Here is a 26,245-nt window from a genome sequence, read left to right on the forward strand (position 1 = left end):
CCATTAAGGTCTTTATAGGTAATAACCAGCACTTTGTATTTCACCCAGAAACATAGAGACAGCCAGTGCAGTTCTTTCAAAACTGGTGTTATGTGGTCCCTTCATGTTGTCCCAGAGACCAATCTGGCTGTCGCATTCTGTACCAATTGTAATTTCTGGAACACATACAAAGGCAGCCCCATGTAGAGTGCATTACAGTAGTCAAGCCTGGAAGTTACCAGCATTTTTACCACCGTTTTAAAGGTCATTTACTTCCAGGAATTGACATAGCTGACATATCATCCGAAGCAGATAAAAAGCTCTCCTGGCCACTGCCTCAGCCTGAGAAACCAGGGAGAGCTTTGGGTCCAGGAGCACTCCCAAGCTATGTACCTGATCTTTCAGGGGACTGTAACCCCATCCAGAACAGGCAGATCTAAACCATTACTTGGGTCCCAACTCCCACATTTAGTACCTCCATCTTATTTGGATTCAACTTCAGTTTGTTATCCCTCATCCAGCCCATTTAGAAGCATTTATAATATTTACCAGACCCTCTCTGATAATATGATTATCAGATGAGATAAGCTAAGTTGGGCCAGGATCAAGAGAACAGGTTGTAGGAGGCACAGCCCGAAGGAGTCCACTTACTCAGGAGTCACAAACTGAAATTGATCCACTCTAATCCCATAAGAGGAGTTGCTGGACACCTCCCCAGTAGACTCTGCAGTAATTGTGGAATCTAGCTTGGCCTGGATATGAAGAGATTTTATCTGCAAAAATGTCATTAAAAACATTGCAGCAAGTGACCAATGGTTCAAAGTTGTTGTTGTTGTTGTTGTTGTTGTTACATTTCTATCCCATTCTTCCTCCAAGGAGCCCAGAGCGGTGTACTACATACTTGAGTTTCTCTTTCACAACAACCCTGTGAAGTAGGTTAGGCTGAGAGAGAAGTGACTGGCCCAGAGTCACCCAGTTTAAATTCAAGGGGGAGGAAGTATATACTAATCCCTCCAACCCTAGACAACTCAGCTGGACATGGATTTGTGGACACAATGTGGGCAGAAAAGAACTGCTTCTTTGCCGCCCACACTGCTAGAGCAACACAAAGCATCTTCAAATGTGCTTTGTGTTGTGCCCAATGGACTTGCGCTGAGTGTTCCTCCACTTGAGCTCTAGTCATCTACCGCACTGCTTCAGCTCCAAAAATATTACCATTTTTGCCGGTATAAGAGACATTCTAACTGTATTCGGAGAGGGTAATACTGAGATAATTTTGTCCCTTGAACTCACAGTGTCCTCCCTGCTGAGACATTCAGGCAGAATATTCCTATTTCCTCCCTACAGTCTGGTTCATTTTCAGCACTGCAGAAAGCTGGGCTTCAGGGATAATAAATTAGGTCAGAGACTGTCGTGATAACTGCAAACCCCTGAGTTTCACAGTCAAAAAGAAAGAAGGCTTTTCCCTACATCTTTATGGCTCATAGAAAAGGCACCTGTGTGTTAGCTTATTAAAATGGATGCAGCCAGTTTTTTCCCCTTAACTCATTTGAAAATAGCAAGGACTATGCAAAAAAGAAAAGAGGAAAATCATTTCTTCCCATGGCATGGTCTAGTGCGCGGTACATATAAGTGATATATTTTTGAATTTCACACATAAGAGGGTGGTTCAATTATCGTACCCAGCTGGGGCTTGACAATGATCAAGCTCCACACCTCTTATCTTGATTTTATCTAATGCACTCTTTAAAATGAGGGTTGTGCCCAGCTTCTGAATTGAGGTAGGAGGCTATGTCAGGACCGTGACAGAAGGTGTCATTCATATAGCCAATGGCATTCAACAACTTCCACTTACTGCGCACTATATGCATCCTTACAAAGTAGCACTTTAGTGCAGTGCTCAAAACAACTTTAGGCACTTCCTGCCGCCGTAAAGCTGCCTGTCTGGGAAAGCTCCTGGTTGGACAAGAAAATTGTGTTTCCGGTGAACTCAAAATTTAAAGTACTTTTGCCTCAAGACAAGGAGGGTGGGACATGTACATTTGGTTTAATTATGTCCACGACTTTATTACTGAACTGCAGCTCAATTTCTAGGTGATATTGGTAATATTTATATCTGCCCGATATTTTGTGGAGGTGAATTGGATCTGCTGTAAAGTGGCTGCCCCGATCATTGGGCCTTAAAAGGAGTGCTCAATGAACTCACTCCATTTCGAATGCCAAGAGAGGTTCTACTAGTGGTCTGCGTGTGTGTGTGTGTGTGTGTGTGTGTGTGTGTGTGTGTGTGTGTGCATGCGTGCACCACACCTATACGATTCTAGGGGAAGCTTTGTACAAATGCCTCTGGGAAGGATGTTCCATAAGCAGGGTGCCATTACAGAGAAGGCCATGACCACTTGCTTATGAAGGTGGGGGTATGTGGATCAGGGCCTTGGAAGAATATTTTAAAGAAAGAGGCAGGTTTGCATTATCTTGTGAAGTAAAAAATTTAGATGTATGACTCTGTCCTTGAAACAACTATAAATACCAGAGGCTTTCTTATGGCTGTAGTATTTATTGTTTAATTTTTTGTAACCATTAATGGGCCAATGATCTCATATAATAGTGACAGTAGTTCCATTTCCCTTGACTAAATGTAGCAGACAAATCACGTGCTTTTGGAATAATTGTTTTAAAAAAGAAACCTGTTCTTGAACCAAGAGACTTGCACTGAGAATTCAGTTGCATCCTCAAAGGCAGGATGCCTCTGAGTCCTGGTTGCAGGGGAGTAATAGCAGGAGAGAGGGCATGCCCTCACCTCTTGCCTGTGAGCTCCCCAGAGGCATCTGGTGGGCCACTGTGTGAAACAGGATGGTGGACTAGATGGGCTTCCTTGGGCCTGATCCGGCAGGGCTGTTCTTATGTTCTTATGTCTCTCTTCCAGGACGGTTTCCTTAAGGAGTCTCTGCACTTTGTTTTCATGACTCTGGGCCTGCTTAATCAGAGATGGAACAGATGGACTGTAAACCCTACCAGCCGCTGTCGAAAGTCAAGCATGAAATGGATCTAGCTTACACAAGCTCTTCAGATGAAAGTGAAGATGGGAGAAAGGCAAGACAATCTTATGAGTCCAGAGAAACTCTCAGCGAATATGGCCAAGAACTCAGACTGAATTATAACAGCCACAGCAGAAAAAGAAAAGCTGTTGATGAACCCACTCAAGGTATGCTTTGACAAATATTATTACTGAATATTATAGAGTATACAGAACCAATGTGTATGCATTTTTTAAAATTGCATGATTATCCACTCACATATTTACCTACTATTCCCACACAAGACCAAATACCCTGCTGTATTCCAATATGTACATACGTTTTCAGTTCAAATGTACTTGTTTTGGTCATCAACATGGTAGCTTTCTCAAGGAGAGAGCAACTGTTCCTGTTCATCCCAGCATAGTATCACTCCAGGGGCTGTTGCTGATGTTTCCCTGGTATTTTTTTTTTCCTTTTGTGAACCACTTTTCTTTTGTGAACCTTTGGGGCAGGAAGCCATTTCTTTATCTTGCTATGTGAACCACTTTGAGAACTTTTTTTAAAAGTCTAAATAATAAAAATAATAAATAATTATAGCAGCTAGTTGTGGAAAGACTTTTGAGAGCTGTTTTGGTATATAGCAGTGATTCTCAACTGCCGGTCCGTGGACCAGTGCCGGTCTGTGAGGCACTGGGTACCAGTCCATGAGGAATCACTAATAAAAACCACCACCCCAAAAACCAATTTTGGGCTGCCGGAGGCCACTGCCGGAAACTCTCCAAAGCTCATTTCCATGCAGCTCTCACTGCTGGATAAAGTTCATTTCAAGGAAGCAAAATGAATGTTATCCAGTAGTGAGGGCTGCCTGCCTAGAAATGATCTCTGGAGAGTTTGCCTGGGCTCTGTGGACCCTGGGCCCTGCCCCTTTTGCACATGACATCACTGGGGATGGGGTGGTGGCAACGCCTTTACTAACTGCTGGTCCAGAAAACTGCACATGAAGAATGTACCTGTCCATGACTCCAAAATCGTTGAGAAACACTGGTACATAGGATAAATCTACCTAATACATGTAAACACCATTTCCCACCAAAGTGGGAAGTTTGGCATGAACTGCAAATCACTTCACTTCACTCTCTTCCAATATCCAACTGAGTGGGTGGGCAGATAGAGATGCAGACATGTCCTCTAAGTCTCTTGCTTGGAAGCAAAAGATATTGGAACAGACGAATTCTCTTTTTGCAGTTCTCCAGGCCATCTGTTCTCCCACCACTGAATCAAACTCTGTTTGTCAACACAGGATATTCTATAGGCATTAAAAAATGCAATGCTTCAAGCATTTACTATTGGCAACCCTATGTTGGAGTGCTCTTCACTAAAACAACTTGCGTTAGATTGTTTGTTCAAGAACATATATTTTTAAACCTTCTGCTTCATAAACCTTTTGAAATATTCTATGAAGATTGCATTTTTCCTGTCTGAGTTCTATAATGTCTGCCTGTTGAAAGCTTAAAAAATGAACATTGAATGCCGAATTCATCTACTGGGAGAACATTCCACATGAGTGTTGTAGAAGATCAAATATTGTGTTTCTTCTGGAGTGTTACCTTTGTGATAGCTTGCACCTTTTGAAGGAAGTTTCATTGGATAATTATCATGGTTGGACAGGCCAGGACTGAGGTAAAGAAAAACATCAAAAGAAAGGGTTGTAAATATAATATCTTTGGAAGAGTAGGCCAAGGCTGGTGGCAAGAGCCGGAAACTATTTAAAGGAGACTGAACTCTTTAACCCAACTTTAGAGATGATAGACCATTTTATGTTATTTTCCATAAGCAATTCAGAAGTTGCATATGTGCAAGCAAGGGTTTAATGCTGAATGTTTCCATCCCACTTATGGTCTTTAGATCAGAATACTCTATTGCAGTGTGATGTCTGTTATGTGCAGCTGGGAATAATAGAAAGTTCTATTATAAAAGTGCATTTAAAATGAGAGGAATCTTCAAAACACAGTTTATACGAGCACACACAGATCTGAAATCAGGCTATTTTTAGAGTGTACATCCATCTATTTTACATGTTGGATTTCCTGTTTTATTTTAGGCATGGTACTCTTATTATGGTGTGTCTCTTCCCCATTATTTCCCCATTGCCTCTGTATACACTCCAGAATTGTAAAATCCCCTGTTTACCGCTAGTGAAATCTAATATATTTGAGGAGTTTGCTAAATGAAATCTGAGACCATATTGTTAAAAGGGGAACCTATTGGACTCATTTTGAGACCTTATGGGTTTTGGTTATAAAACAGGCAGTTTCCCCAGAAAGAAGCATCCAGTTAAAAGTCCAAATAGAAATATATTTTATTGACTACGAAGTGGAGGCTTTGGCTATGATGGAGCATGTGAGTATTCCCATGTTGCATGAAACATGCAAGATGGTTCACGTGTCTGGGCTATGAAAAATTACTTCTGTATACACTCCAGAATTCTAAAATCTCTCATTTACCGCTAGTGAAATCTAATATTTTTTGAGTTTTCTAAATGAAATCTGAGACCACATATATATAGTGTATGGGGATGCTTACTACTGAGGGAGATGGGGAAGAGAAGTGGTGAGGGGTGGTCTGTATAGCAAAAAAAGAGGCCAGGAAGGTCTGGGCAGGGTCATGGAAAGGGAGTTAAAAGGGGTCATAACCAGCCATCATATGGGGGGAAGCTAGGGGAAAGATCCCCAAAAGGTTTGGGTAAAGAGGAAGGGATAGGTCAGTCCAGAGATCGAGGAGGTGATTTGGAGAAGACAGGCTGAGAAGATGGTTTTGGACAATGGAAAATGAACCAATTCCAAGAAAGAACAGGGGAGCTGGGGAAGCAAAGGGAGAGAGGCAAGCGAACTCAGGTACTGAGAGAAGGAGAAATGGGTAGAAGACTGAGGAGGAGGAATGGAAGAGAGAGAAGGCAAGCCCAAGCAAGTTGGGGAAAGAAGGGAGCAAGGGTCGGCCAAAAGAACCAGGAAAGAGAGTGAGGACGAGAACAAATTAAAGCTCTGAGTTCAAGTGATGAGAGAAGGATGAGTCAGTCCAAAGGACTGGGAGGGAAGCGAGGAGATGACAGGAAAGAGCTGAGTGAGTTCAGGGAAGGGAATAGGGAGGAACTGAGCAGAAGGGAGCAGGAAGAGAGCAGAGAATAAAGGCGAAAGACACCCGAACAAGCTTAGGTAAAAACAGTAGATGGAAATGGATGGGGAGAGACAAAAAGACCCAAGTGAACATAAGAACAGCCCTGCTGAATCAGGCCCAACAAGGCTGATCTAGTCCAGCATCCTGTTTCACACAGGAGCCTCTGAGAAGCCCATACATAAGAGTCAGATTGGGCAGAGAGAGGTGGCTGAGCCAGTTTGAAGAACTGGAAGGGGAGTGGAGCTCAGAGCTGAAGGGAACCTGAATGTGTTCGGGGGAAGAGATGAGGCAAGAGAAACTGCTCCGTTCTTTGGAAGGACTGACTGGGAAATGGCATAGAATGCAATTTCTGAATGAGGAGACTGAGGAATATTGAAGGGCAGATTCCAGGGTTTGAGAGATGCGATCTCTTCTAGAAAGTGCGGACAGGCATGCAGACCCTGAGATGACTCCCGATCACTCTGTCTGTAGAGGTTCAGGGCAGGGCTCACGGGCATAGCATGGGGAGGTGAGGCCTGGGTTCATACACCTCCCCAGCGGCCCTGGCAGCAGGTGGCACTTGCAATACCTGTCTGCAGTGGCTCACATTTCACACACATACACCCCCTACCCTCGGTATTGCTGCCACCACTGCCTCCCTCCCCAACGGCTCCCAGGTGGTGGGAAGCTTGCCACCTGAACTGCCTCTTGCTGCTTGCTCTGCCGCTCCGCTTCTGGCCACCCACTCGCTACTGCTCCAAGTATTTATATATGGCTTTTCAGCCACCGTTCTCAAAGCAGTTTACATTATTGACACACAACTAAAAAATAAGGTTCCTTGGGCTCCCAGGAGGTGGGAAGCAGGAACGAGACTGGCGACAAATGGAGGATGTGCATAATACCTTAATAAAATATTAGTAGCTAGTGTCCGGAAGGCTCTGACGCTGGCCCGGTGTAATGGCTTAGAAACAGCTGTCCAGGAGGGGAGATACTGTAAGCTCCTCTACAAGGACCATGTCTGCCCTTATAGTTCTGGGGAAGTGGAGTCAACGGCCCATGTTATCTTGAATTGTCAGTTTTATCGAACTTTGCGGGAGAAATATATAAGTCCTTTTTTAACAGCATATCCCAGTTGTTCTGAGCAGTTCTATCTGGAAGTACTTTTGACAGACCATTGGGATGTAGTATCTTATAACATGTCAAAGTATTGTTTTCTGGCTAACAAGACTAGGGTAAGAAATGTTGAGAAGCGAGATATGGGGTTGGATTGAATTAAATTTTAGATTATTATGATGCATTGAGTCCTCTGTTTTATGTAATGGATGAACTCTGGTGTTATGGTTCTGTTTTATATTTTAACAGTTTATTACTTTATTCAACCAAGTTCGCTTTTCTGTAAGGCTCACTTTTATGTAAAGCTTTTGTACTTTGTGTTTTGCTGGTTGAATGACTGTAACAATAAATATTTTTGCATGCTGAATTGATGAATGGGATGCTCCGAGTGCGTCTTCCCATTCACAGCCAGTTTCAGGACAGATGGAAGGAGGAGGTCCCCATTCCGGGCTTGCCTGCTTCCTGTGACTTGGGAGCCTGGGGAGCGGGCGGCCAGAGGTGGAGCAGGTGGCAAGCAATGTTCCCTCTCATAGGGGTTCCCAGATGTTGTTGACTACAACTCCCAGAATCCCCAAGCAAAAGCCATTGCAGCTGGGGATTCTGGGAGTTATAGTCAATCACATCTGGGAATCTCTGTGAAAGGGAACCCTGGAGGCAAGCTAGTGGAGTGCCCAGCTGGCTGGCGGGAGAAGGGAGGTGGTGAGTGGTGGCGGCTTTCAGATGCTGAGAGGCTCATGTTCTTAATTACGGCTCTGCCCGATGGGGTTAGTATCCAAAGATTCTAATCTTAATATTTGTATCTAGAGAATCCAGGGGTTCTCAATGTTGGGTCCCCAGATGTTATTGGACTTCAGCTCCCATAATCCCCTGCCTCAGTGGCCTTTGCTTGGGAATTATGGGAGTTGAAGTCCAATAACATCTGGGGACCCAACATTGAGAATCCCTGGTATAGACTAAACAGTTGCTAATTGACTATTTTCAATCTAATTCTGTATTTTGTTTTCTTTCAAATACTGGGGACTAGGACTTGATACAATTGCAAGCAAATAGTGAGTGGTAAGGCTCTTTTAATGTACTTTTAACAATCCAAAATAGGCTCGATTTATCCAGCTTATGCCAAGGTGAAGTTTAAAAAACTGCAAAGCTTGTGGATGACCTGCCTCTGAAGATAATAAAATAGAACCTAATCAAATCAGAGAGACTTTTTTGTTTTTCAGTAGAGCTTAATTTGATTAAATTCTGGACTATTTGATTAATCTTTGGGTAGAGATATTGATCTGGCATTAATGAATGAGTGAGTAGCTAAATAAATTTGCACAGGCTATATAAGGTAATGAATTTGGATATCCATTAATTATACACTAATAGCACAGTATCCTGATGAAATTATAAAATGACTCTATCTTTACAAAAAACATTAATACAGCATTAACAAATGGGTGAATTATTGGTTTCCTGGATTTATTAATTGACATTAATGAATTACTAAGTTTATCAGTGGCTGAGTGGTAATGGGAATTGCGTAACCACTAATCAAGCTAATGAGTAGTTCAGGGGGTGAATGTAATTAAAAGAGAAAGTGGCCCATTTTGAAAAAAGGGTGCAAGGATAAGTTGATTAAACACTTGAGAGAAAATAAGTCACTATTTGGTTTTTAAAAGGGGATCAGAAGGAGAATAAGATAACCTATAACATTATGCATGGTGTGGATAAAGATAAATTTTCCTCCCTCTCTCACAACACTAGATGCAGGCGTCATCCCATGAAACTGATTGCCAGGAAAGTTATGTCTGACCAAAGGAAGTACTTTTTCATACAGTGCATAATTAATCTATATAATTCTCTGCCACGGGATGTGATGACGGCTATCAGCTTGGATGGGTTTAAGCAAATGGGCTTAGGCAAATTCATGGAAGGCAGGTCTACCAGTGTCTACTAGTCTTGATAATGGTAAGATGTCTCCACCAGCTGCCTGAAGAGGGAGGTGGTGTCCGTGATGTGGTTGTTGGCTTCTCAGAGGCAAATGGTGGGCCACTGTGAGAAATGGGATGCTGCACTAGGTAGGCCTTGGGCCTGATCCAGCAAGGCTGTTCTTATGTTCTTAAGATAAAAGGGGACAAGGCAACTAGTTGAGCTTTGACAATGGAAAAAATAATGGTCGGATCCTGTATACTGTGAGCAGACCTCTGGCTGTGCAACAGGGCTTTCCTGTCTCCTCCATCCTGCTGCAAGACCCAGGGCTGTCTTGTCTGTCTTTCTACATAAGCCACTTTGTGAACTATTGTTGAAAAGCAGCATATAAATACTTGTTGCGTTCGTATGCAGTCTTCACAAAAGCCACTCATGGAGATCGGGGACTGTCCAAAATGGCGTTTGTTTGTTTGTTTGTTTGTTTGTTTGTTTGTTTGTTTGTTTGACAATACATAAACATGAATAGTAAAACTGAGAAATAATTACATCCATTAACCATCCTTCGAGATATGTAAATAATTAGAGGGAGGAGAATGACTAAAATTATCTTGATTTGTGAACAGGATAAAATCTGACCATATCATGAAAACATCATTAGAATTGGCTTGACCCACTCGAAGACGAATAGTATGGGTCAGTTTTTCAGATATGGCAATGTGCCACGTAGACTGATACCAAGATGTCAAAGGTATGGCTTTATGCTTCCAGTATTGGGCAATGGATAATCTAGCCGCAGTTAACATAAAAAACTATAAGATTTGCCACATTTGACGTGGCGTGGAGGGCTGCAACTGGGGGTAGATTGGTGACATGGAAGCACCCCTTGTGTCTTCCCGCACAATCCACTACTTGGATTCAAACCTACATTTTCAAGGGCAATAAAATGGATGCTTATCAAAGGCTATAGAGCAGTGATCTTCATTATTTTTCAAGCAGGGGCCCCTTGGGCAAAGAACTTTCACACGAGGACCATTTCCCACTGTGCTGAACTCTGCACAATCCTGCACTTTTCTCAGTGCTGGGAGGGCCCTTTAAGAGAGACAGAGCTCTCTCTTCAGACCTCTAAGAGGAAAGCACTGGGAAGGACTACACTTTCCAGCATTCTGTGCACACCTTCCAAGATGGTGCAGGATAGGGATGGGCCCGGACCGGTCTGGAGGATAGCCTCCAGATCAGTCTGGACCTGGGCAGTCCGGTTTGGTTTCGGGGGTACCTTTAAGAGCGGCGGGAGGGTTTACTTACCCCTCCCGCCACTTTTCTGCTCTTTCGCCGTAATCCTAAGTGTAATTGGGGTGGCAGGATACCTCCCTGCCGCCCCTTCCCCAACGTTGCTGGGAGTAGCAGTCCTTTGTGCGTGCGTGCGCATGTCACAGAGGCACGCGCGTCTCTGTGATGTGAGCGCGCGCGCATGCAAAGGACTGCTGGGAGTTTTCCCAGCAACGTCGGGGAAGGGGTGGCAGAGAGGTATCCTGCCGCCCCAATTACACTTAGGATTACGGCGAAAGAGCAGGAAAGCGGCGGGAGGGGTAAGTAAACCCTCCCACCGCTCTTTAAGGTACCCCCCCACCCCAGTGCCGGACCGCAGTTAGCGATTCCGTGCACACCCCTAGTGCAGGAGCTCAAGAGGTCTCCATTTCCCTTAAAGGATCTCCATGTGCTGGGCTCAGCACAGCACTACAGTGGGAATGGTCATCTCTACGTGGTGCCGGGGAACTGTTCAGAGTATTCAGCTTTAGCTGAAGCTTCACACAGGCCCAATAAACAATTAGCAGGGAGCCACACTGAGGGTGGATGGGGCCCCCCACTGGCCCCCTGGGCCATACTACCAAGAACATTGCTATAGAGAAACAGATGGAAGTATAGTTGCAGGCACGATATATGTAGCTAAGGCACAAACAGAACATTGGAGAATCTCGATAATGGAAAAGAGAATCTATTATGAGGCACACATGGAAGATACCAGCATAAAATCTAGGAAGATTTTTTAGAAAGTCAATTGCATAAGAACATGGACACAGAATGCCTCCAGTAATGCAGGGAATTTAAAGAAAAGGAAATTGAGGCTTTAAAAAAATCAGCTGTGGGGATGGATTATGATTCAAGGAAATATAAGCTCTGAGAAGGTCAAGAAGGAAAGGTTCTGACCTTCTAGTCAGAAAAAATGTTTCCATAATTCCTTTTCCTTTAGTGAATTTCCTGTTGCTGAGTTGGAAATGGTATACAGGATAAATTTAAAGTTGTTCAGAGGAGAAGTCACGTGCAAGATGTCTTTGTTAAATGAGCAGTTGAGTAAAAGAGGATATTAGAGATAATGGACTCGGAACCCTTCAATGGTTGAAAGTAAACCTTGGCAGTAGTCTCAGTTATACTGAGAAAAATACAAAGAGTTATTGAGGTCTATTCACAAGTCCCAATTGGTAGACTAGCTCTCCCTGGAAAGAAGCACCATTTTGAGGCCTGTTTATCCAGCAAATCAATTCGGGTCAAATTGGGAGTGATTCTATTTGACCCTGAATCTGGCCGTTTTTTCAGGATGGTTCTATTCAGGGTAGAATTGAATTGCCCCTGATTCAAATTGTGCATCCCTACTTTTTCATCTGTTGTTCCTTAGACTCTAGAATTCCCTTTTCTGAAAGTCTTGTTTGGCTTCATCACTTCTAGGCTTTCAGAATGTGGTGAAAAAATATTTATTTGGAAACTTGGTAACCTTATGCTGTCTTATTTACCTCATGGTGCCTGGTGCTAGCAATTTGCTGTTCTCCATACTTTGTTAGGATTGTACTTTTTAATAATATAATTGTATGAGATGTTTTTAGTTTTTGACTTTAGTGTTGCTAATGACCTTGGGTTTCGCAGAGATAGGACTGTAGAGAGGTATGTTTTAATGAATAAAATAAAACTGTAGCCAGATAATATTACATTATGTCTACAAGATCCCTTGAACTTCTTATAACAAGTCATGTTAGTAGAGTAAAACCTGACAATAATAAATGGTGGTAATAACTGAATAAAGACATGTCAGAAGTGCTTGCTATTAATGTTTCTGGTAATATTAAACAGCAGGTCTCCTTACAGATTGGACTAAAGCTTAAGTACTTGGGGATATAATTGGCAACTGATCTGACTCCGTTGTATAAATATAATTATGGCCCTTTGGTGGAAAGAGTTGGGAGATATTATGTTAAATACAATAAATTAAAGCTTTCTTGGTTTTCAGTGATCTCTGCAATTAAAATGTCAGCCTTGCCCAGGTTCTTTGTCTTAGCCGATGGACTTGCCTTGTCAGTGTCAGGCTGAATTTCAAGGAGTGGGCAAAGGAAGACAGCAAAGTTGATCTAGGTGGGAGAAAGGCTGGGACTTGGCTTATGCAGACTTAGCAAGAAATGGGAAGAAGGATTGCCGTTCTCGAATATATTGTTATGTAGGATCTGTCAGGATAACCCAATGGGTTTGTTTAGAAGAAAGCTCAGGGTATGCCAGACAACTTCTATCCCATTGAAAGCTTTCCGAGGGGAAGGGGGGAGAAAGATGAAGGAAGTCATTGACAACAAGGAAATGCATACCTTAGGATAAGCATCTGTTGTGATAAATGTAAGGATAAGCTAAGTTCAGGCTTATTACATTGGTATCTGCCCAACTAAGGGAGTTGAAGGGAACCTAGTCCCTGATAGGCGAGAGGCTCTCTCTATAGATGCTGTATTTTGTTCTTTTTCGATGGTGCTGCAGGTTCTGGCTCTGTTGCTAAGCCAGAACGTCCCTGGAATACCACCTGCTGCTGCGACTACTCCTTCCACAGGCATCACACATGTGCTGGACAACTCCTTTCTATTTGAATCACACCCCAGACACTACCCACATATGGATGTTTTATTCACTGTTAACTGTGTTATATCCTTCATTTTTAGGCATGGGTCTCGCAGACTGAAGATGAGCTGGTAAACCGGTGCCTGGGCTGTACCATTCAGACTACAGATAGGGGCTCACAAAACTGAGTTGCCCTTCTATACTAAAAAAAAAAAGTAAAATCTCTACACATAGCAAACAAGCATCGGATGTTGCCTTATATTGAGTCCGACTATTGGTCTGTCTGGCTCAGTATTGGCAGTACTGACTGGCTACGGGGTTTCAGGCAGGAGTCTCTCCCAGCCTTACCTGGAGATGCTGCCAGGGGGAGAACATGAGGACCTTCTGCATGCAAGCAGGCAGGTGCACTTCCACTGATCTGAGGGGAATACCTTACAGCAGACAATGCTCACAATCAGGAGTCCAATGCAAACCAGGGTGGACCCTGCATAGCCAAGGGGACCATTCATACTTGCAGCTACAAGACAAGCATGTTGGGAAGAAGAATACAGTTTCCCCTGTTCAGCTGGTTTACTTGTAGATGCATCTGTGAGAGTTTCCATCTTGCAATCTGAAATGGTGCAGTCCAGACCTGGGTTTACCACCTTATGTCTTTACTGCTTGGCCTAAGAGAAACCAATGGCTGATTGCAAAATCTCCCATTTTTGTACAGTTGCTTTAAATCTTTTGTGTCACTGTCCTACTCCCCCCACCCCCAAAAAGTGCCTTTGTTTACCCGAGGGAGTATAAAGCCGATAGTATGTCATTCTAGCATGGAAAACAAAACAAAACAAAATTGAATTCCCAGCAGCCCAGAGCTATATGGTTATTGGCAGGCTTGGTCTATTGTAATCCATGGTTTAGCAAATAGAGAAAATTAGCTCTTGGCAAGTCTAGTCTTTGTGATTGTTTATTGGCAAGAGGAATTAGATTGAACTGGCAGATATGCAGATAGTGGCCGTTTGGTTATTCAAGGATTCTTAAAACAAAGCATACAGAATCTGTTTCTTGGGGAATAGATCACTCATCCGCCATCTTGTTCCATTGTCTGATAGTTTCACACTGCAGCCCCTGCCTATAGAGCCATGCCAGCTCCACCGGTCCCATAGAAGCAAGCAAGAGTGTCTTTTTAAAAATAAAATAAAATCTGGGCAGTTTCAAAAACCATTAGACTAGTGCATTACTGAAACCAACAAAATTAAACCTATCTATAATAGCAATAAAGCGAGGAACCATTTTATGTTGCAAACTGGAGGGTCAGTGAGGATGGCAGAATGGCCACAATCCCTGAGAACTCTTATTTTCCTAGCCAGGCACTCCAGGCACCCTGGGAGCAATATCAGAGATTTGTGCTTCATGTTGAGGACTAGGGAGAAGATATCATTATCATTAGTATTAATGTTGTTGTTGTTGTTGTTGTTAAGGGTGAACACCATCTTGACACTTTGGGTATCAATACAATTACAACGTATCGACTGCAGAAGGCCACACTATGCGGGACAGCACAAATACTACAACGATATCTTTAATTTTATCCTAGACCCTTGGAAAGGTCCTGATAATTGGAGTACCAAATCCAGTCAATAACATCGGGTAGACTGTGTGTAAATGGCGTAATATGGATGGGGGTTACACTCCCCCGGAAGGAGCAGGTATGCAGCTTGTGGGTACTCCTGGATCCAAGCCTCACCCTGGTATCTCAGGTGGTAGCTGTGGCCACAAGTGCTTTTTATCAGCTTAGGCTGATTCGACACCTGCATCCATTCCTTGAGGAAGATGACCCCAGAACAGTGGTGCACCAGCTGGTAACCTCCAGGCTTGACTACTGTAATGTGCTCTACATGGGGATACCTTTGTACGTAGTTTGGAAACTTCAGTTAGTTCAAAACGTGGCTGCCAGGCTGGTCTCCGGGGCAAATAGGAGAGACCATATTATGCCTGTTTTGAAACAGTTGCACTGGCTGCTGGTATGTTTCCAGGCAAAATACAAAGTGCTGATTATTACCTTTAAAGTCTTAAATGGCTTAGGCCCAGGTTACCTTAGAGAGCGCCTTCTTTGGTCTGATCCCCACCACACACTAAGATCATCGGAGGAGGTCTGGCTCCAGTTGCCACTGGCTCGTCTGGTGGCGAGTGAGAGGCGGGCCTTCTTTGTAGCCTCTTCTAGTTTGTGGAATGCACTCCCTGCAGAAATCTGTAATTTGAATTCTTTATTGGCATTTAGAAGAGCCCTAAAGACCTACCTGTTCTTCCTGGCCTTTCAGGGTTTTAAATTGTTTTAAAGGGTTTTTAATGTATCAGGGTTTTATAACGTTTTGAATTGTTTTGGGTTTTTTAGCTGTTTTATTGTATTTTAAATATTTTATTCCTGGTTATTGATTGATTTTAATTGTTTTATATTTGTGAACCTAATTATTATTATATTATATTATATTATATTATATTATATTATATTATATCATGGGACTTTCGACTACAAACAGAAATTCGACTACAAACAGACAAATATCTGCCACACAATACACCAGATATAACTATAGTCGAGAAGAAAGAAAAACAAGTCAAAACATAGCAAAACCAGGTGATAGCAGAAGAGAAGAAAAAGAAATAGAAAAAATAATAAAATACAAAGGTCTACAAATTGAAATTGAAAAGCTGTGGCAGAAGAAGACCAACATAATCCCTGTGGTAATTGGTGCCCTAGGTGCAATTTCAAAACACCTTGAAGAGCACCTCAACACCATAGGTGCCACAGAAATCACCACCAGCCAATTACAAAAAGCAACTTTACTGGGAACAGCCTATATTCTGTGACGATATCTATAATAACAGCAACAACATTGATAATAAAATCCAGCCATCCCAGGTTCTTGGGAAGGACTCGATGTCTGGATAAAACAAACCAGTCAATAATACCTGTCTAACTGTAAACAAGAAATAATAATGATTATAAATAATAATTTTTGTATACCTCCTGACTCTACAGGCTCTAGGAGTCAGGCCAGAGAGTGTCTCTTGGTATCTCTATACCGTAGCACAGAGATTTTCAACGTTGGCTCCCCAGATGTTATTGGACTTCAACTCCCATAATCCCCAGCCCCAGTGGCCTTTGGTTGGGGATTATGGGAGTTGGAGTCCAATAACATCTGAAGACCCAACGTTGAGAATCCCTGCTGTAGCGTATCTTTTGGTATACTTCCCACTCTGCTGCTAAAGAACTTCTAACTGAGGTGACAGAGTTGATACTGGAGAGTCTAAAGCAGGACTTCAGCCCTCCTGCAGATGTTGGATGACAACTCCCATCCTCCACAGTGGCTGAGGATGATGGTAGTCGTAGTCCAACAGCTGGAGGGCCAAAGTTGTGCCACCCTGCCCTAAAGAGTTAGCTGCCAATTCAGTCCCGTTCCTCTTTCCAATTAAAAGTGGAATAACTTCAACATCCATTGAAGGGTGGGGGAAAGGTGCTTATGTCGACTTTTTAGAGGCCTAAATGTCTCTGGTCCAGGGCATTAGAGAACACTTATGTGTGTGTTAATTGGCACTTCCAATGCCTTTGAGTCAACATAGTTTTCAAGGGAATCTTTAATATACTTCTTTGCAACTCAGTGTGTAACTGAGGAATCGGTTGCCAGGTACAAAAATAAAATAAAATGCAGTGGCGAGGTGAAGAAACTAGAGAGCTTGACAGAATAGGACAATTGTGTATGTGTGGGGGGACAAATATTAACTGGTAGTAGACAGCAGCAAATGATGAGTACATAGAGAGATAATGAGCCTCCGGTGGACCCATGAAGCGTTTGCAGAATTAAGCTTTAAAGACTATGAGAAATTGGCTTGGATGGATTCCAAAGGGTGATTGTGGATACTCTAGCCCAGGGATGTCAAACTGTGGCCCTTCTGCAGATGTTGGCCTACAACTCCCATCATCCCTGGCTATTGGCCACTGTGGCTGGGGATTATGGGATTTGTAGTCCGAAAACAGCTGGAGGGCCACAGTTTGACATCCCTGCTCTAGCCGAACAAACAATGGAATGGATTCAGAGGTATGGATGTGGTGGAGAGCCTTCAGTATAATAGCTTAGTTTGGCCCAGATATGGAACCTCGCTACTTCAGAGAACATGGCTTGGGGATGAAACCCACAAGTAAAACAAAGATTCCCCTGACCTCCACAAGGCCTGTTCCTGTTCTGAGAATTGTGTGTACAGGCTGATACTTTCATCAATACAGAGTTCCTTCTGGATCAATGCATATTGTTGTGTCAAAACAAGCTGAAGAGAATGTTTCCTGATAGGGCAAGTGTTTTGAAGCTGTGCCATTATCATCTCTATTAATCCTTGGGAAGACAGATATATGAGAATAGATTTCCTAGACAAATGCTTATGGTTTCTGCAAGGGTAGTATATTATCTTGGAGTCTGGTCAATCATATTCTAGTCTTTGAAGAATCTAAATCTTTTTAAGCTGGGATTATTTTTAATGGGGAAATGGAAAACGAAGGCTCTTTGAAGAAAAATCTTTTATTTCTGAGTTGAGATGGTATTTAATTTCTTTTCTCCTTCCTTAATGCGTGTGTTTCCTTCCTTCCTTCCTTCCTTCCTCCTCTGCCCCCATATCATGGAAACAAGCTTACTGGATAGCTATTGGGACACATTCAGTGAAGCAAGTTTGATAAATTCAACTGAGGCATATCACTGCAAATGAGCAGTGTCCAGTGTGGGTCAAATATTTAGTTGAACAAACTTTTGTTTGAAAATTAAGTTTTGTACAAGGTTAGAACCCATTGCTTTGGCTCAGGCCAGAAGTGCATTCAGTGATTGACTGGTAATCAGAGTTAACACCTAGATTCAGGACAAACAACAAATGTAACAACTGGGTTCCATGGGTGCAGTTTCAGGTATGTGTGTCCTGTTGCATCAGAACCCCACTTTCATAGTAAGCTTCCTTGCTAATGAAATGTGGTATTCTCAAATGGTGCGATAAGTTAAATACTCCTTACACCACCTTAGGGTGCTCCTATTTCATCAGCAGGGCAGCAACTTACTTTAACTGTGTTGGTAATCTGACTCCGTATTCTTATAAAATGAAAAGTGCATTTCATTTGAGAGGGGCTCTGCCAAACATTTCTATTTAAAATGCTCTTCAAATCGGAGAATGACATTATAAACCTATTAACTGGTAGCAAGCATCGTTGCTTTCTCCAAATACAAACAGAACATGGAATCTCTTCTTCCAGCCAACCTTCGCCTGTTTATTTTCTGGGGACCCCTTGATGTTCTCGGAAAATAAAGTCTATTGCGTCAAAAGCAGCCATGTTGAAAGAGTGGCTTCTGCAGTGGTTTCACACTAGGCAAAACTCCAGTAGGGTTACTGGGAAACCAGCCTCTCATTTTTCTCTAGCAATCTGCTCCAGCATTAAAAGAGAGACTGAATTGCCTCTCCATGGTAGCCTTGTTGAAATGCAAAACTGAAAATCAATAGAACTGAATGTATTCAGGTTTTTAAAAAGTGTTAATTTAATTTTGGAGAGGTTTAGAGCTGAAAAAGAACAAGAGAGACCTATCTAAGGAAGGCTTTTATTGATTAAAATATGTATGCCCTGCCTTTTTAGTCCTAAATGTGACCCCCAAGGTAGCTTAGATCAGTCAAATTTAAAGCAGCCAAAGCAAAACAGATGATAAAATCCAATAGAAACAAATCAACTTACAGCTTAGAACATCCGACAACATTGTACTGCAGCATTGGGACTGTGAGCTCTGCAGTGCTGTGACCAGAGAGAGGCAAAAGCAAAACAACCCTCTCCTTTCATCAGTTTCCTAGATCAGTTGGGGTGCATGGCTCAGGGAGGCAGAGGTAGAAACTGGGGTTCCTCTTGACTTTATTGTCATGGTCTGAGAACTGCTGAAGTTTGGCTGCTCATGACACAAGGATAATGTCAGAGATACAGGAACTGAGATATTGTGAAGTCATAGGAACATCAGAAGCTGTGATATACCGCGTCAGACCATTGGTCTGTCTAGCCCAGTATTGTCTTCACAGACTGGCAGCAGCTTCTCCAAGGTTGCAGGCAGGAATATCTCTCTCTCTCTCTCTCTCTCTCTCTCTCTCTCTCTCTCTCAGCCCTATCTTGGGGATGCTGTCAGGGAGGGAACTTGGGAACTTCTGCATGTAAGCTGGCAGATGCTCTTCCCAAAGTGGCCGCATGCCCTCAGGGGAATATCTTACCATGCTCATACATGTAGGCCAGTGTTCACTCTAACAGAGATTCCCAGATGTTGATGACTACAACTCCTATAATCGCCAAGCAAAGGCTTTTGCAGCTGGGGATGCTGGGAGTTGTAGTCAACAGCATCTGGGAATCCCTGTTAGAGGGAACACTGATGTAGTCTCCCATTCAAATGCAAACCTTGGCAGACCTGCTTAGCAAGAATTTGTGCTTGCTGCCACAAGTCCAGCTCTCCTTCCTTGCCCTGATGATTGAGGAGCAAAGCCAAGTCCAGGAGTGTCTTTGTATAGCTTGGGCTGATATGTCAGGTGCAGTCTGTCCAGAAGGCAGGTCTTGCCACTGTCACCCATCCCTTGGTCTATAGATTATATGTGGGGTATCCCTTGAAAGAGCCACCTAATGGTGCAGCAGGAAAGTAACTTGCCTGGCAAGCAAGAGGTTTCCATGTCGAATCCCCGCTGGTATGTTCCCCAGACTATGGGCCACACCTATATCGGGCAGCAGCGATAGAGGAAGGTGCTGAAAGGCATCATCTTGTAGTGCGCGGGAGTTAGCAATGGTAAACCCCTCCTGTATTCTAGCAGAGATGACCACAGGGCTCTGTGGGCACCACGAGTCAACACCGACTCGAAAAGCATTCCAAGAGGTGCAAAATGTGGTCTGTTTACTTTCAGGAACATGTGAGACTCCCAAGAGCAACTTGTCTGTAGTATTTTACTCCAGTCCTGTTAGATTCATTGGCTCCTGGTTTGCTTCTGATCCTGGTTGTTACCGACAGTTTTGGCCAGTGGCATAGCGAGGGGAGAACGGCTTGTGTGCATGTGGTGAACATGCTCCCCCTAGTGGCGATTCCCCCCTCTGCCTTTTGGCGCACTGGCCAGCAAGTGCCCCCACTGTCACAGCTCCCCCTGCAGCGGCCCACCGCACTGCTGCCTCCTGGCTTTGCTTGCCTGGCTTCCAAGCCCATCCTCTTCATTTCCAAAGACTTTTGGGCCCGAAGGAAGGAAGATGGTGCCGGGAGCCAAGCAAGCAGAGTCGGAAGGCAGTGGTAGTGAGGCATCTGGACACACCTTGCTCATCTCCAACCAACGGCCAGCTGGCCAACCAATGCTCCTTGTGCCGCACTGCTTGCCCAGGTTCCCCAGTGGGCTCCTACCCATATGGCAGTGGGCTGCAGGAGCATGGCAGCCCAATAGGGAGTGTGTGTTCTTGGGACCTGTGTGCCCTATTACAGCTTCACCCCTAAGTATATGAAGGACTGCCTGCTCCCAAGCAAATGTACCCTCCAAACAAGAGCATTTGGTGAGGATCTGCTCTGTGAGCCAATTCATGCTGAAACTCAGTAGGTCCCGCGCATGGGACAGAGTCTTCTTGGTGGCCACCTCTAGACTTTGGAGATCCGTCCCATGGGAGGTTTATATTGCCATTTTCATTCTGGCCTTTGGTGCTGGAGAAGACTTTTGGGGATCCCATGGACAGCCAGGGAAACAAACAAATGGATCATCATAGAACAAATCCATCCAGAATTTTCACTCCAGGCACCAATGACCAGGCTCAAACTATCCTACTACGAAAACACTATATGCGAAGACCCAACTCCCTTGAGAAGTCCATAATGGTGGGGAAAGTTGAAGGAAACAGAAGAAGAGGATGACCAGCAGCATGGTGGATGGACTCAATGACAACAGCAATGAATGCACCACTGAGAGACCTAAAAGGCCAAGTGGAAGACAGATCATCCTGGAGAAAATCTATCTATGTGATCGCTAAGAGTCGACACCGACTTGGCGGCACTTAATCAATCAGTCAATCAATCAATTTCATTCTGGCATTTAAGAGGATGTTGAGAACCTTTTTGTGTACATGTGCCTTTGGGGCGATGTGAAGGGTTTTTAAAAATGGTTTCTGTTAGGTTTTGTGTTGCTATTTTCTGCTCTTCACGTATTCAGTCTTATCTCGGTGATGTGCTGTGGCACAATCTGAATTTGAGCTGCCTTCTTTTGGAGCTGATTCATCCCATAATGCACTGGGAAGGGTGTGTCCCTCTTGATATATTTTAGGTAAAATATTTATACCCTACCCCTACACTACTGCTCAGGGTGGATCACAAGATAAGAAGCATAAGAGAGCAAACTGACTTTGAAAGCTGGACATTAAAATTTGTAGTTATGGCTCCCTTATACACTGGGAGGGACACATCCTCTACAGTGCATTATGGGGCAAAATAAATATCACATGGTGGCTTTGCTGTCAACATTATAAAAAAATGTGGTGATGACCATGTTGGGAGCAGGGGGGAAGCTTGAGGAGCAAATCCTCAAGAGATATTGGTATTTAGGTTTGGTGGTGGGGAGTTGCTAAATGAGCGAGGAACCCTTTCAATGCTTAGCAGGGATCAGTGCCCTTGTTGGATGGGCAGTGTGCCCCATTTTTTGTTTTGTTTAAACTGTATTGCGAGTCTGATTGGATACAACACAGAGCACCTTTGAAGATCTATGCTCTGGCAGTGTGGGCAGCAAAGAAGCGGTTCTTTTCTGCCCTCATTGCTTCCATAAATACGCATCCAGCTGAGTTGTCTAGGGTTGTGAGGGGCCTAGTATGTACTCCTTGCCCCTGAATTTAAACTTGGAACCATTGGTCACTCGCTGTGACCTTCTTAATGACTTTGTTGCATGTTCGGGTCTCTGCACATGCATGGAGGCTGGAACCACACCACCACCATGTGGGTGGCCTGTGTTTTAAGAACAATTCAGCTGGGGATGGGAGCGGTGAATAGGCAGCCAGTTAAGAGACTTTAACAACCTTTCTCACCACTCCCCTGCCCCTTTACTTGTAAAAGGGGATACTCACCGGATTTCCCTTTACAAGTATTGCCACCTGAACTGCCAAACCGGTTCAGCTCAACTGGCCAGTCAGTTCAATTGAACCTGTTCGGTGCAACACAGTTCGGTTCGAATTGATTCAGACTCAAACTGAACCACTTGTTTTGTTTTTTATGCACACCCGTAGGAAATACTATTCTAAGTGTATTTTGTAATTGTGTTTGTTCACTGCCTTGTTTCAGATGAAAGATGGTTTAGAAATGCAAAAATAAATATAATTAAATAATAATGAAAGAGAACAGACCTCATATGCACACAGGTGCCTTCCTCTGTTTCATATTCCTGTCTTGATTCTTTTTTCCTGGGTTCTCTGGCCAAACCTTGGTGCTGGAAACAGGTTCAAATCAAGTCGTTATTCAGTGTAGTCAGTCATGTATTGTAAGGTCTCCTCCTTAAGCTGAGCCTGGGTTCCACTGGAAAAACCCTTCAAATAAAACCTTCCAGGGTATGAATTTACAATAGGAACATGGGAAGCTGCCCATATACCAAGTCAGACCATTGGTCCATCTAGCTCAGTATTATCTACATTGACAGGTAGCAGCTCTCCAAGGTTACAGGCAGGAGTCTTTCCCAGCCCTACCTGGAGATGCTGCCATGGAGGAAACCTGTGACCTTCTGCAAGCATGCAGATGCTCTCCCACTGAGCTATGGTCCCATATCTTGCAGTGCTCACATGTATTCTCCCATCCAAATGCAAACCAAGGTGGACCCTGCTTGGCAAAGGGGACACTCTGGTTATTTTTGTTTGCTCTCTCACTCATTTTTATTTCATGCACATGGCATTTCGTTACATCCCCTGCTCAGCAAAGAGGCACCTTTTAAAAGTGGTGATTCTCTTTATTTAGCAGGGGGAGAGCAACTGGCCCTATCCATCCCCATCACAGCATCCCTCCAGTGACTGTAGTTGGTGTCTTCCTTATGTTTCTTTTTTAGACTGTGAGCCCTTTGGAGACAGGCAGCCATTTAATTAATGTATTTATTAATTTCTATATGTAAACCTCTTTGGGAACTTTGGTTGAAAAGCGTTATATAAATACTCATCGTATTTGTATTCATAATTCATGCTCCTACAACAAGGCCAGCTTACCTCCCCAAGTAAAAGTGTATCCTTTGGTTACCCTTGCCTGTAAGATGGATTAGAGGAATTGCTACTGTTCAAGGTTTAGTTTGATCAATCTTGAGCAGGTCCCAGGAAACACATTTCCAGGCAGGGGTAAGCATTTCCTGACTGTGATGCTGTCTGATGCAGCTGTGTGCGGCTTCTCTCCTCCTGCGCATCCTCCCCTGATCTGGCAATTAGCTGTGAATCCGACTTTCTGTTGTAAAAGCTGGCATGCAAGGAAATACTTTACTTATTGTTAAAATTAAAAAACGAGACAGAAGTTTGAATCAGGAGTGCGTGGATGTGTGCGTGCAGTTATGGATATATTAAATACCCTGAATACAATTGTCTGCTTCTGATCTAACATCCTGCAGCATTCTTATAAACATTACCTCTGATCTTAACAGGTGTGTATACCAGAAAAAGATACATAATATATGGATGCATAAAAGATCTTGAATAAAATTGCCTGTTTCTCGTCCAACATCCTGTCGCGTTCTTACAAATGATACCTCTGATCTAAACAGGTGTGCATACCAGAAAAGAATAAAGGAGAAGCAAACAGTAAAGGAAATATATTGTCTGTTTGCTTAAGTAGCACAATGTATCCAGCTAAAAGGAGTAAAAATTGCATGCTCTGCCTCATTATTACTTCTAAATAATGTAGGCATCGGATGCATTACATGAAGCAAATTGTTAACTCTTTCTGCAGTCTACTTATGCTATCTTCCCCACCTCAGCAGAGAGAAACCTTCCCGAAAACCACCACCCAGTTTAAAAACATCTCTGGTACAGGAAACTTAATCTTTGAAGTTGAAGGCCAGCCTGACAAGCCCATCTTAGCTTAAAATTCTTTCCACAACCTTCACCCTGCTCCAAATGACTCTCTCCAATAATCCTAATCTTATGAACTGATGGGCTGAGAGCCAAGCTGTACATCTTGGTTTAGAAAGCTATCTCTGAGTGTGTCAATGATCTCAGAAAATCTATAACATGCCATTACTTAACCAAAAAGTGCACAGACATTTTGACACTTCTAAGTGCTTTGGGAAGAGATGTCAGATGTGGAGGAAGGAGTCTGAACTAATGCAAGGAGTGAATGGCAAAGAACTAAATAGAGCTCAGGGCACAGAAAAAGAGAGAAATGTCGGTACAACATTACCAATTCATCATATTTGTGGTAGGGGGTATTTTTCCTTTCTGTCAGAGGTCTAGAAGCATAGGAGAGTGCAGACTTTTTTCAGGACATTTGGAATGAAAGTAAAGCGTGTTTGTTTCCATTGATAGGACTGTGTTGTACGAGCTTGTTTCTTGATTGTGTACAGTACTTAACATTGCATAGGAGTCTTGAAGGCTCTGCGGTTGGTTTCTGCAAAACAAACAAGCAAAACCCCAGCACAACTGGCATGGTGATCTCTTAAGCATTTAGAGAAAACCTCGGCTCACTGTTCCTTACACAACTGCATGGGGAGACATTCATTTGAAACTTAAGGTCCTCTTTAGAAGCCATTGGTTGATGTGCAAATGTAAATGCTGCGTATCTGAGCAATCGGTTGTCCTTCAGCTATCCTTCAACTCACTGATAATTCTTCATGAGAGAATGAAAGGGCGATCCTAGAGTAGGATGGAGTTTTGTTGTCTGTCTAGTCCCAACCCCTGTTTGGCCAGGCAGAGGAGTCTGGGAAATGTGGACTTTGCCGCACCCTGTTGTTCAAGAACCTTGTGATGGGAAGAGGGCCTTGTCAGAGCAAGGTGGACAAATTGTCAATGCCTTGTGGAAACAGAGGAGCTCTGAGCATCGAGCAACCAGTTTCTAATGGGGTGGACTCTCTTCTTCAGTCCATCTCCGTGGAATAAGTGGGATCTTGTCCCCTCTGTGAGCCATGTCCCCTTGGGACAGAATTCTGTGACACGTTTCCTTTCAGGGTTTCATATTGCAGTGGTCTTGTGTTTTATAGTGATCAGCTTCTAGTCGGGCTGTGCACATTTCCAAGTGTTAGGAATGGGTCCAACCCAATCCCCCAAATGTCAGTTCAGGGTCCTTTCGGTCCATCATTGTCAGGATCAGGGTTGCATTTTCCCCCAAACCATCCAATTCATTTTTTAAAATAACCAGGAAATACCCACCGAGAAATCCAGAAGAAAAGCAACATAACATAATAGAATGGCAGGGGAAGTGATGTAGTAACAGAGAATCTCAGAGGGAAACCCGGAAACCAGTCGCTTTTAAAATGTGGATTAAAAAATAGGCTAAGAACTTTTTAAAAAGCCTCTTTAAAAAGGAGATGAATGCACAGGCAAGCCTATGGGCAGATAGAAGGCAGAAGACGGTGGGGATTTTTTTTTTTGCTAGATGCAACCACAAGGAAAGAAAGAGCAGGCTCCTGCCATTTGGAGCTTTGGGAAGCTCCAAATTTCTCCCAGATGGGGTTGAAGAATTCAGAATTGTAATTGGCTTCCCAGGTTCACATTGGGAACTTCTCTGATTTCCTCTAAAATGGCCAATGTTGGGCCATTTCCGACATTGCCTATCTGACATTGCACAACCCTATTAACTAGTTAGTGTTGGCAACATCAGCAGATGTGACTACCCCCCCCCAGTGTGGGCATTGTGGGCCTGGGGCCTTCCTGAAAGATGTGCAGTGTGGCACAAGGGACTGCAGCTGGTGGTGGAAGAAACCAGCAGAAATACACCTGGGCACGACGCTCTTTGGATCCATACCATTACATCCAGTTGCCCAAGAGAGAGCTATCCTGACTTGGTTCCCCAAATTCTTTCACTTCTTCATCCAATATATTTCCATCAAGTTATTCCTGTCTTTAGGGCTTGTATGAGATTTTATTCCCAACCCAACTGACAACTCTCCCTTCCCTCACAGAATATTTGATATTGAAGAAGTTGGAATGTTTGTGAACATTTTCTGTCTTCTGACTGACCTTTGCTTGTTCAGTCAGCGTTCCA

General features: G+C 43.4%; 1 protein-coding gene and 1 long non-coding RNA gene across 25 annotated transcripts in view; one reads left to right on the top strand and one right to left on the bottom strand.

Moving 5' to 3' along the window:
- The window catches only part of TENM1 (teneurin transmembrane protein 1), a 1,198,498-nt gene that overhangs the window by 865,728 nt on the left and 306,525 nt on the right, over nucleotides 1-26,245 (top strand). For all 24 annotated transcript variants that reach the window (XM_053273541.1, XM_053273531.1, XM_053273550.1 and 21 more), the window contains one exon: nucleotides 2,903-3,181. In XM_053273541.1, the coding sequence (XP_053129516.1) occupies nucleotides 2,965-3,181 (217 nt within the window). In that variant the 5' untranslated portion in view covers nucleotides 2,903-2,964. The remainder of the gene's footprint in view (nucleotides 1-2,902; nucleotides 3,182-26,245) is intronic.
- Nucleotides 1-26,245, bottom strand: part of LOC128335401 (uncharacterized) — a 119,690-nt gene that overhangs the window by 61,099 nt on the left and 32,346 nt on the right. The gene's annotated exons all lie outside the window — the stretch shown is intronic.

The sequence above is a fragment of the Hemicordylus capensis genome, chromosome 11 (genome assembly GCF_027244095.1).
Source record: "Hemicordylus capensis ecotype Gifberg chromosome 11, rHemCap1.1.pri, whole genome shotgun sequence".
Taxonomy (NCBI): Eukaryota; Metazoa; Chordata; class Lepidosauria; order Squamata; family Cordylidae; genus Hemicordylus; species Hemicordylus capensis.